This window comes from Castanea sativa, chromosome 4, assembly GCF_040712315.1.
Source record: "Castanea sativa cultivar Marrone di Chiusa Pesio chromosome 4, ASM4071231v1".
In the NCBI taxonomy this organism is placed as follows: Eukaryota; Viridiplantae; Streptophyta; class Magnoliopsida; order Fagales; family Fagaceae; genus Castanea; species Castanea sativa.
In genome coordinates this window covers 33809349-33821834 of record NC_134016.1, presented here as the reverse complement: position 1 = coordinate 33821834, position 12486 = coordinate 33809349, and the positions used below count along the sequence as shown (strand labels likewise).

At 35.2% G+C, this 12486-nt stretch overlaps 1 protein-coding gene across 1 annotated transcript; it reads right to left on the bottom strand.

The window, feature by feature from the left end:
• Positions 1–1563: 1563 nt before the first annotated feature.
• On the bottom strand, positions 1564–7509 carry LOC142633013 (ADP,ATP carrier protein ER-ANT1). The gene is made up of 4 exons (XM_075807304.1): positions 7312–7509; positions 4523–4811; positions 2906–3277; positions 1564–2132 (listed from the first exon to the last, which is right to left on the bottom strand). Exons 2-4 carry the CDS (start codon positions 4778–4780, stop codon positions 1821–1823), a joined length of 942 nt encoding a protein of 313 aa, XP_075663419.1. The 5' UTR covers positions 4781–4811; positions 7312–7509; the 3' UTR covers positions 1564–1820.
• Between the last annotated feature and the right edge of the window lie 4977 nt (positions 7510–12486).

Sequence of the window (12486 nt, the reverse complement as noted above, 5' to 3'; positions counted from 1 at the left end):
TGTGGGATGGCCAATTACTCATCCGTTGTCAAGAAATCATCCGTCCACAGAACTCCATTGGAAAGATTTTGGTATATTCTGTTGTTTTTTTATTTTGCATTTTGAGGAATCCTAATTTGCAAGGGATTGATTTTTTTTTTCCTTAGCTGATTTGGGAATTTGTTATAAATTTTTGTGTGTTTGGATTTGGATAGTTGTTATTATTATTATTTTCCTTAGCTGAGAGACGTTAGTGATTTGGTAATTTTCGGTACCTTTGAGAATTATTCCTAGAAAAAAATTTCTCAGGCCAGGGCTTGAGCATTAGCGTGAGAACTGATGATTTTTCATGGGTAATTTGGTAATTTTTGGAAGAGCCCAACGGATAGCTTCAGAACGCGCATGAACTTTTTGGTTATGGACCTCCAGAGCTCCATAATTGGCTTGCGCGTTTCTTCACAAATACAAAACGCAACTTTTTTCAAAAAGTTGCGTTTTGTGCTTAACCAAACACACATAAAAAGCTGGCTTTTTGAAAAAGTGACTTTTTGAGCTCAAAACGTTGAAACAAACGGGCACAAAGTTTACTTTCATAAAAGGGGGATGGGAGGGTCCCACACATTCCTTCTTAGTTTTTCTTCACTTGCACAGTCCCAAGATAAAATATGGGAAGTATAAATATAATTAATTTTTCTACTTAAAACCATAGGACCAAGAACTTCCTTCACTTTGCCTCATAATGGGGTTTCTTGTCATCCATATTATGTCACAACAAATAGGTAATAATATGAAATTTTGCTCTTCCTCGTTAAGTAGCTTCAATATTTCTCAAGAATAAAACACAAATCAAACCCAACAATAGTAAAATCTAATAGACCAGGGTAAGTGGGCCCATGCTCAGCAACTAATCAATTTATAATTTCTTTGTAATAAAATTCTTAAGACCCTAATTATTTTATTTTGAAAAAAAAAAATTTTGGGGGAAGGTAAGTTCTATTATGAAACCCCTATGGGACTCTAGGAATTTTTACATAATTAGTCTCCATTTTGGGCTGGTCTTTGAAGCATTAAAAAATAAGCATTTTTCGGTTGAAAATTGAAAGATTTAACAAAATCCTAGTGCACACTCCATTATTGTACATAACCATATACACATACTTTGCACTTAAATAATGACTTCAAGTCACGATTTTAGTGCGGAGTGTGTGTGGTTGTGTACAACAACGGCTGTAAAATAACTACTGCTCAAGGTAATATAATGCATCATAATCATAGGCATTGAATTTAGGCAGCACAGGAAAGAAGATTTTTGAGGGCATGACTTCTTCACTCCTCCGATGCTAAAATTAGGATGTAAAGCACAATTGATGGCCAGATTGCGGAATATGATGATACAAGAAGATTTAGGTTCTCTACACAATCATTTCGAAGGAGAAATGAAACAACAAAAGAAGAAAATGCATGAACATTTAGTGAGTCCAAAAAAGATAACTGACAAAGCCATCACCTGTTATGTGACTTGACATTGGGCAAAATTTTCACTTCGTGTCTTTGAAACAGTTCCAAAATAAGACAGAATGGTACTACCACCAAAAAAACCTAGTTCTATTAATAAAAACTATTATCGTACAAAGTGTCACAAATAAAACAGCAGAATTATTAGCTGTACAAAGACATTGCATTCAAGGGGGAAGCTGTCCCAAAAGATCCATGTTTACTTCCTAGCCTCTTCTTTCTTTCCTTCATCTTTTCCCCTCTTTACTATATGAAAATTTTCAATGGACCCTTCTTGGGTAAAAAATTTATAATCTGTAATAATATACAAATCCAATGACGATGATTTACTTAAGAACTCCTTGATGTGACTCAAAAGAATGACCATGTCTGTATGCAATTTTGTGAAGCTGATCATATCCCGCAAGTACCCCAGCCCCTGCCACACCAAGAAGCATATTTGCAGCGACTCCACGAAACAATGCTGCAAAACCCTCTTGGTGAACGATCTCTCTAAAAGCATGCATGGCATTACGGTACTTTACAGGTTGTCCAGAGGTCATCATCATTCTCCGTCTCACTGTGTCGAAGGGGTAGGCACAGACGCCAGAGACTGTTGTGACGCTCCAACCCAGTAGGAAACTAGCAAAGAAATTTCCCTGCAGAAAGGTGGATGGTTTACTCTGGAGGGTTGAAAACAAAGTCTAAAAATGTGTAGCACAAAGAAACTTTTTTTCTTTATTTTGAACAACGTGAAAGAACTTGAAATACTTTTGTAAAGCACAATGTCATTCATGTGATTTAAACAGAACATGGAACGATCAAGGATCAGATAAATTTGGAAATGAAAATAATCATGAAAGAATTTTGTGAAAATTTGACAACTTCCCTTATATCAGCTGTTCAAATTCATCAGACCAATTGACTATCTCCTACGTGGGGCCATGAGTTACTGTTATCACAGAAATAGCCAACCATTTAAATGTCAGTCTACTTTGTCAAGGATTATGCTTCCAGAATACAGTTAGCGGTCAAGATGCTAATTCACTCACTCTCAAGTAAATTCTCAAGCACATGGTTTTTTTATTTTGTAAGATAATTTATTAAATTTAGTGTCCTCAAAGAATTACAAGAGGACACTCACATGATCTAAAAAATCAACAATGGAGAGTAGTCAAGGATCATGCTTCCAGAATACAGTTAGAGGTCAAGATGCTAATTCACTGGCTCTTAAATAGATTCGCACCCACAGGGTTTTCTTTTTATAAGATAATTTAATAGAAGAAATTAGTGTCCTCAAAGACTTACAAGCCGACACATATGATCCGGAAAACTAACAATGAAGCTATGTGACTTCCCCCCACTGGGACCGCGATCATAGTTCTATATTCAAACAAAGATCTCAAAATTATTTTTGAATATAGAGGCTTACCTCAAAAGGCCCAACCAAAACAATTGGCTTCATCGTATCATAGATCCCAAAATACATGCCTCTATACAGAGTAATTCCCATGATTGAAGCCCCAAAACCCCGGTACAGGCCAATAATTCCATCACTTGACAAGGTTTTTCTGTATACATCTGCTATCCCTTTATACTGGCATTGACCATTAACTTGGCACTGCCTTCCATCAGTGCCTAGACGAGTACGTGCATAGTCCAAATGGTATAGAAACAATGAGGTAGTTGCTCCAGCAGCACTTCCTGAAGCCACATTCCCAGCAAACCACTTTATGTATCCATCCTTCTCTTTTGAGCGTCCAAAAATGTTTTTGAAGTAACCTTTGAACGCAAAGTTGAAAGCCTATGGACAATTTAACATCTGTTTGGTGAAAACATCTGGCAGGTTTGCACTTATCAAAAGAAAACATTTGGCAGGATTGTAATGTGCAGATAAATTTTATTAATAATTTTTTAAATGTACTGTCAAATGGCATTAAGCATGCGAACAAAATTGCAACTTTCAAATATTAGAACAGCAAAAAAATCCTTTTTGTATACATATTTGAATATCCTTCTCTAACAAGAATGTTGCATATATATGGTAAGGTTCTTGGAATCTAATAAGCGCAGGCCTTGCATGGATACAACGAAGCAGAAATTTACTCTCTGTTCATTATTGATTCTCTATGCTAGAAATTTACAAAATTGGACATTGATATCATAGGAAGCACAGACATAGACAGGGGTATGACATGACAACACTATTAATTTCTGAAAAATTATAACATAATGGAGTTGGTACAACACCGATACGACACGAATACAACACCTTTAATGAAGTGTCCGTGCTTTCCTAGACAAACATTTTAAATAATTATGTAATTAAGTAACGCTACACCTTCAAGTGATTAGGTAGGAAAATAGCTGAAGTTCTTTACAATAGAGAGTAGAAAGCCTTTCTAACAAGCCAGCTTAAGCACCCAATATACATTTCTACAGAAACAGTTGTCTGAAGTAGGACTTAACTGAACTTTTCAAGAATAATAAAATTGAAGAAATGTGCATATTCCTAAAGAGATTACCAGCGCATACACCCAAGGAGGGGTAAATAACAGGAAATTGATTTTATACTCTGAACTGAAAATTGAAACATTATTATTAACAAATCTAAGCCAGGATTATATACACATTAGTAATAAAAACCCCAAATGTAAGCTCCACAGAATGGGAAACAAAGAATGCAAACTCTTTATGAAATAAAGAATATAGTATTTTAACAAATCCTGTTGGCAGTTTTCAACATGCTTTTGCAGAAATTTTATTTACAAATTCCAATTTTTGAATTACTTGTCTTTGTGAAAAGGGCAAAACTAATCACATAAAAAAACTTAAGACAACAATGTCAGGATCAGCTCTATTCTAAGAATAATTGTAACAACAAGGTCACAAACAAAAAGAATAACCAGAAGACTCTCACATTACATGGAACAATAATACAAATTTGTCAATAATAAAAATACGCATAAAACCATAACTGTTAAAAATAACAATATCCAGCCCAAAATCTTAAAGGGCAAACAAAATGTTGAGAGGAAAAGAAAAATACCTGAGTAGGGAAATATCGTATGACATTTGCCTGGTTGCCTCTCCAGAAAGATAACAGGCCTTCCTCTCTCAAGACCCTTTTGAAGCAATCTCCAACACCCATATAAGGTCTCGTGAGCTGTCCTCTCTTTATCATCTCTCCTTGATTTTGTAACAAAAGTTTCACTCTTTCCATTGGTGCAGCTGCACTCCTTGATATCACTGCCGCTACGCCTCCCAATACAAAATCTAGAGAAAAACTCTCAGATTGTGTCTTCATTCCTGTTATCTCTCAATTTGTCGCTTTAGTTCTGCAGCAGTAAACCAAAAGAGGGGGGGGGGGGGGAAGCAAGTACAAGAATTACTGGAAATGACAAGTATTAAAAGATGAAGGTTTTGAGAATCTGACATAACAGTGCAAGCTAGTGAAAGAATAACAATAGTTGCTAGGGTCTAAAATATGTACATAGTTAATGTTGTGTATGTGGGTATTCATGTGTACTTTTGTTAACATTATTCAAAACGCTAAGCAGATCCTTTCTCCCACAATAAAACCAAACTTTGCCAAGCTCGCATTTTTCTGTTACAAAGGCATAGACTACTATAAGATTCTCATTCCAGATTTATACATTGAATTCTCCCGCTTGCAAAGAATCAATCATGGTAATTTAACCAAATCACATAATATGTAGTTCCTCAAGGTTTTTATCTAATATTGTGGGAGTCAATACGAAGACATCACCAGAACTTCATATAAAGTGCCTCCAACACGATTTTTAAACTTAAGAAAGTTCCATCTACTCTTCAACATGGGGCTCCCTCACTTGCAAAGAATCAATCACAGTAGCTTAACCAGATGGTGTAAATTGTAGTTCCTCAAGAATTTTCTCTAAAATTGAGGGAGTCAATATGAAGACATCACCAGAGTTTTATCTAAAGTGCTTCCAAGTTCCAACAGGATTTTTAAACTTAAGAAAGCTCCATGTACTCTTCAAGAATCAACTTAAGCATGGTTAAACCTTAAAGGCTTGTTGGTTCTATATGACAGGTCAACATGAACATAGTCAGGCTTATCATGCTCTCTCCCTTAAGCGTGCTAGATTCTACTTTATAGCTCTTATTGATATGTGAATGATGTCATGGTTATTGGTAATAGTTCAACAAAGATTCAAGAGTTAAAGAATTATTATGTCAAAGAATTTAAAGTAAAGGACTTCTTCTTCATGTGCTAGGTATATACTCGCACACCCAAGGGGATTTGATACCCATCCTCACCACCACCCCATGCTTATGGGGTTAAAAGTGCCATTGGGCCCAAAGGCCATTGGCAAAGTACTTCTATCATCATAGTACAATCTGTGGATTGAGGAAGTTAATTAGAAGAATCTTTTAATCAATGAATAATTTCATCTTGGATCTTCTAAATCCTACTTGGCATTACCCAATGCACCGCAAACAAATAAAACAGGAACAATCAAGTCTCTCATGCCAAGATATGCTAAAAATTCTGCCAGTATGTTACATATACAACTAGTACTATGTATCATAAACTTTCTACTTAGAAAAATATCTACCATCCTTAAATTATTTCTTACAGCTACCCATTATAAGAAGGTGCATTGAGTAAGAGTAACTTCCTCATACTTAGAAGCACTTCCAGTCTGCAGCCCATTAGAATCACATGCAAGATTACTACTGAAGCATAACTTCTTCTTTTTTCTCTCTACAGTCAACACAATCGAATTTCCTATGACATTAATCTGACATGACCGTCCAATCAACACCAACACGACAACATCTTAGAACTGTAGGACTTAGATTAAATCCCCGCACTAACCACCTCAAATAATCCTCTTTATCAAAAAATTGTCAGAAAAGATAGAAACCCTCCTTAAGGAAATCAATATTCCTACACCAATATTCTTCTAAAATCCCACTTCAAAGAGCCCCTTCTGTGAAATCATCAACCAGTTAAAAACCAGACCTTCCATTAACAACAAAATTTCAAAACCATACCAGTCTCTACAAATAAATTCAATGCAGAGAATCTCTATGCTAATCTCATTCATTCACCAGTGGCATTGTCTAGTCTCCTTTATAAGAAGAACAAGTTCAAATTCTCCATCCCCCACTTGTGATAACAATTGAATAATCACAAAAATGAAATTAGTTAATATAAAAAAATGGAAACAAAAAACGAAATGTTTGTATCACACCTTCTTTACATCTAATCTACATTCACATAGCTATGAGCTATCCAAAAATATCCATTCCGTTATCCTAATTGCACACTCCTAGTCATGTCAAACCCCAGAACCAACACTTCCTAGTTTCTATCACTAGCCCAAATGCCCAATTTAGCAAAGAAAACATATAATCCCAATAGCAAGTTCAACCTCTCAGCTTAATGCTACCTAACAAGTTCACAAGTTTTAGGCTTGAGAACTTTAGCTCCAAAACTTTTGGGCCTGAGAATGAGAATTTCATTTTTCTATAATTGGTAAATGTGACTGAACAAGGTGACGCACAGCCAAACCCAATTCATCCCCAAGAAATTTAGAAAGATAAAAAGAAGCCAAAAAAAAAGAAAGAAAAAAAAAAGACAGATATCTACACTCAGTTAATGTTATGGTTCTTAAGGTTGTCGGGTCCCAAAACATTGGAACCAAAGAGTGTAAAAACTAGACTTTCATCAATAAATCCAAGATATTCTCAGCAACCAAACGGGCATGACATCAAATGTTGTAACAATGAAATATAATATTAAAGAGAGAGAGAGAGAGAGAGAGAGAGAGAGAGAGAGAGAGGAACCTGGAAAATGTTTGAGACATAGGAAAAATGGCGAAGTGGGTGAGGCTTGGCTTGGCTTGGCTGGTTGGGTTATTGAGATAAATGGGATGTTTAGTGGGACTCAGCTCTCGCGGCTCACAAATCACACCTCACCCACCACTAATGTATGGACGAGGATTGGAATATTCACACCATAAGTGGATTCCAAAATTTTTAGTTGTCGTGTCATATTGTCACGTTTCATTGTTTTTGTTTGTGCAGTTGCGCTACATCAATCATTTTTTTAGTGGTGGGAATTTGGAATTTGGATACATGAAAAGGAAACAACTTTCAAGAATCGGAATAGATTATTATTAGTTCATCAGAAAGAATAGATTATTATCATAGAAAAAGTAAAAGGAATCGGAATAGATTATTACTATAGGAAAAGTTAAAGAGTATGTTGATTTAAGAAAAAAAAAATTAATTTTTTATGAAAAAAGAAAAAGTAAATAATTTTTTTACAATTTTTTATAAAAGTTGTATCAAAATTTTTCTAAAATTATCAATTAACAAATATTCTAATCGTACCGTTAATAAAACCCTATTATTATTATGGGCTTGTATGGTTCAACTTTGTGGTGTGGGTAATATAAGCATTGATTATTATAAATAAATAAATATATATATATATATATATATATATATACACATACATACGTACATACATACATAAATATATATATAAGCATTGATTGGATATTTAGCTGTGTAGTGATATGAACACAACAATTTTACAATAATTTCACAACAAAACTTAGATAACAAGTTGTTATTGGTTCTCAATCTGGACCTATTACTAACACAACTTTTTTATCTACTATTAATAACATGCCACCTAGCTTTGTTATAAAATTATTGTATTTGTAACTTTATTGTATTTGGATCTAGGCCAATTGGGTATTAGCATCACATTTACTCTTTTGTTATTGGAACTAATAAAATGCAATCCAGACTTATCTTCTACATTGTTTGGGTGGAAGTGGGAAAATTCATAGGCCCAAAGTACATGGGCCATTGTGAAAGCTCACTCAACCCAAGACTAGCCCAAATAAGCCGAACAAAAGTAAGGATGACAATGGGGTGGGGTGGGGTGGGGTGGGGCGGGACCGAAAGATGGGGTCTTTACCCTTGCTCCACATGGTTTTGTTTTGCCCCATCTTCGCCCCACTCCGCAATTATTACAATTTTTTTAATAAAACCTGTTTATTAATAAAAATATACATGAAATTACAACTAAATTTATCCCATCAAATCAAACTAATTTTTAGTAAAAATTGAATAATATTACCTAAGTGTTTAACAAAATAATATCATAACAAAAACAAAAATCTCATAGTATAACACATAACAAAATAATCCAAACTCCTAATACATAACAAAATTGGTACCTTATTTCTAACCTTGCTAGAGAGAAAAGAGAGGTAGAGAGCCACATTTGGTAGAATAAAATAAGCTAATATTGATATGTTTGTTTAAATAGTAGATTTTTAGAGTATGAAAAATTTATAATTATAACCATTGTCAATGCAGGGCCGGGTGGGAACGGGACGAGGCAATGTAGGTCTAAAAAGTCTAAACCCACCCCCATCCCTTCCCGTGATGTGGGGCTAAAATCTTGCCTTACCACATTTGCGAGGTGGGGAACACCTGCGCGGCACGAAGTGGTGAGGGGCGGGTCAAGTAGAGTGGGACAAAATTTTCATCCTTAGACAAAAAGGCTAGAATCCTCAAGCGTCCCCGTGTCATCCTTTGTCAACACAAGGCTTGTATGTTGATTAGGAACTCAGACACAGTTCATTGGTTAGAATACTGAAATGTGGATGAGAAGTATCTCTTAAGGTCTATACAACGACCGTAGAAAGCCTACCTTAGGCTAACTCTCACCAATAAGACTTGAGACTCATGGTTGAAAGCCCCTCCCCCCACCCCCACCTCAAAGGAGAATTCACCTCCCCATCACATCCGCATTTATTTCCTTTCACCAATCGCCTTCCTTTTATATTAAATGCAACAAGATAGAAACTACCATTTTACAACTTTAGGGAATACATTAAAAGCATGTCTCCTTAATCGACTTGAGAGGATGGAATGTTGTCAGGACCTCTCCCATTTTATAAGGAATTGATGACCAATTCCATTGTTTTGAAACCCATACCAAACTGCCCCGTCTAGTTAAGTTAATTGGGAACTTGTTCAAGGGTCGGTTTTAATCACCAAGATCCAAAATTACTCTAAAAGTCCATGAACAGTTCAAAACCATAGTTGAATTGGCTGATTTCTAGAACTAGACAGGATTCAAATACAGTTTAGACCATGCTCAATATTTATAAAAATGGGTTAAAGTTTCAAACGGTAGGATTAGAACTTGTGCGCGAGTCTTTTGATGCTCTAAAGTGAAAACAAATTGGTTTTAGATTAAGTTTCAAAAACTTAGATATATTAAAAAAAATTCAAATGGTCTCATTATAAAACATATAATTAAAATCATAAATCTTTTTTGTGACTAATATACTTAACATTATTAATGTGAAATATCAAAATTATTTGCTTCTTTAGTAATTATTTTTTATAATTGAAGGATTAAGTGTAATTATGCTTGTAAGAACACGAAGTTAGGTGGTCCAAGCCCACCAAATATTAGTGAAATTGGAGTTCCTAAACCCGGCCCAAATCAATAGATATTTGTATAGAGAGTGGGGATGAACAAGTTTGGGCTTCGCCCAATGACACAGATAGGAAAAGAAAGATCAAAAGCTTGAGTTTTTACTATATGAATGGATCTTTACAAGCTTGCCCGAGGACGATATTCTTTAGTGTTACAAATACTGTTCACTCTCTCTTAGATACTATTCTCTCTGTTATCTCCCTTTCTTAATTCTCACCAGATCCAACCATATCTGAGAGTCTCTTTCCTTTATATGCTTCATGGCCTCTTACATCCTAGCCCTCTATCTTTAATTTTCCCAAATCTCCTTACGACACTTGTCCCTTTAGACTTCTGGTAAAGGTGGTGGAATGAGCTATTAAGCTGTGGATCCACTGTTCAGGTCACTTCTTCATTAATGCAGCTTATAAAGCTATTGTCAACCATTTAATGCGAAGGAACATGTGAAACTTTTACAAGAAACTTCTTACAAAGATCTCATTCAACCCCTAAGACACCCATCTGCACCCCTTATATCCCCCAAGGACGCCTCGTCACTTCCCGTTCCATCCTCGAACCACCTCCTCAGGCCATGGGTGCCCCTTTCAGAGGAACAAATGAAGACTACAACGGTGCTTCTCATCTTTGGTCCTCTGGTTCCCACAATGCTTTTTTTTTTTTTTTGGTGTAGTATTTTTTTATATAAAAGTTGTGAAAATGTACTTGAAAATTATTAAATTTCTCTATATCTTTTTTCTTCTTCTAATCATGACTGCTCATTTTTATAAATTTTTTCTATTTTTATTTATTAAATTAATTATGACATTATCATAGTCTAACCTTGTTTGGACCTCAATCCAACCTTGAAAACTATGAATCTCTCCTTTTTATAATTCTTTGAATGGTCCAATTTTTAATACCATGACCAACTCTACCAACAAAACTCCAAAATACCTCATTCCCCCTTAAACCATTACAAAAGGTATGCATTTAAGACAATTATCACTGTGATTTTTCACTCCAAGTTTCTAAAAATTATTGTGTTAACTTTATCTTTAGGATGCCTCCAACCAATCCCATTAGTTCTTCCAAAGTTTAGTGTTAGGACATATGTGATTCATGATTAGGAACATATGTCAATATTTTATGTAATTAGCTAATCTTTTGACAAAACGCACTTAACTTGTAATTGAGTAGATCTAGGATGTGTTTAATACTTTAAAGAATAAGAGTTCAAGTCTAGTATTGAAGTCATGCAAATCTGTCCAAGAAACAAGTGAAGAAGTGCTGATTCATTAAATCTTGATAGCTTGCAACAGATAGCTATCTATCGAGAATTACAAAATTTAGATTTCAAGATTTGATTTTCGGCCTATGCTGACATGTATGTGTAGGGTTTCTTTTATCACAATCCTGGACATATATAAGACTTATTTTAAAGGCCGACACATAAGAGAATACAAGGAGAACACATGCAAAAGTGACCAAATGCCTTATTCTCTCTAAAAGAAGCTATTGCGTCTTTACACCTTAGGGTTTTGTAACTAAGTGCTTCTTGATCTTCATTGTTGATGAAGTGAAGAACTTTGCAGCCAATATCTTCTTTAAGTTGGTGAGTTAGTCACGTATTAGGAGCCGTGCATCATTGGTTAGTTACGTACTAGGATCCATGCAAAAATGTGACGTTCATATATTGAAGAGTTCAGAGGTTCTGAAGCGGTAGAAGGTTTCTGTTGTAAGTTCATCTACGGAGATGGTAAATTCTAGGGACAAAGGTTTTGTACTAGATCTGAAACTTCTCTTTATTATAGTGAATTGTTTTTCAGGAAGTTTTCCCCTAGGTTTTTTACTGTGAAACTAGTCTGTTTCATTGGTTTTTCTAGGTCATCATATCTTGTCTTATTTACTTTTTCGTTGTGCATGATATTGACATGATATTGATGTTTGTTTGTTTTAACAATATTTATTCATAATAAATCTAATTAACAACTTAGGTTTAAAATTTTTTAATTCTATCAACCGAGGTCTAAATTTCTCAACAAGTGGTATTAGAGTAGGTATACTCTGATTGGATTAATTTCCTGAGTGTGATCCTTGACCCTCGTTGTCATGGATCGTGGACAATCTCTTTTAATTCCTCCTTTATTTGATGGCACTGATTATGCGTACTAGAAAGTTCATATGAAAGTTTTTTTGCAGGCTTTAGGTGAACAGGTATGGCAAGCTGTTGAAGTTGGCTGGATTAAGCTAAAGGAATTGCCGGTGGATTGGGATGATGCAACAATCATAGCGGCAAATTTCAACAGTAGGGCCTTGAATGCCTTATTTTGTGGGGTGACCAATAAGGAATTCAAGAAAATATCATCCACGAAAATTGCCAAGGAAGCATGGACCATTCTTGAGACCACCTATGAAGGTACCATGGCAGTAAAGGATGTGAAGCTTCAATGACTCACAAGTAGTTTTGAAGAAATAAGGATGGAGGAGGATGAGACATTTGATGAGTTCTA

Excerpts from the sequence above, each read along its gene's own strand:
- LOC142633013 (XM_075807304.1), bottom strand. The coding sequence starts at position 4,780 with ATGAAGACACAATCTGAGAGTTTTTCTCTAGATTTTGTATTGGGAGGC. Across the intron at positions 3,278-4,522 it reads TACGATATTTCCCTACTCAG|GCTTTCAACTTTGCGTTCAA; the intron begins GTATTTTTCTTT and ends AATTGTCCATAG. Across the intron at positions 2,133-2,905 it reads TTTTGGTTGGGCCTTTTGAG|GGAAATTTCTTTGCTAGTTT; the intron begins GTAAGCCTCTAT and ends ACCTTTCTGCAG.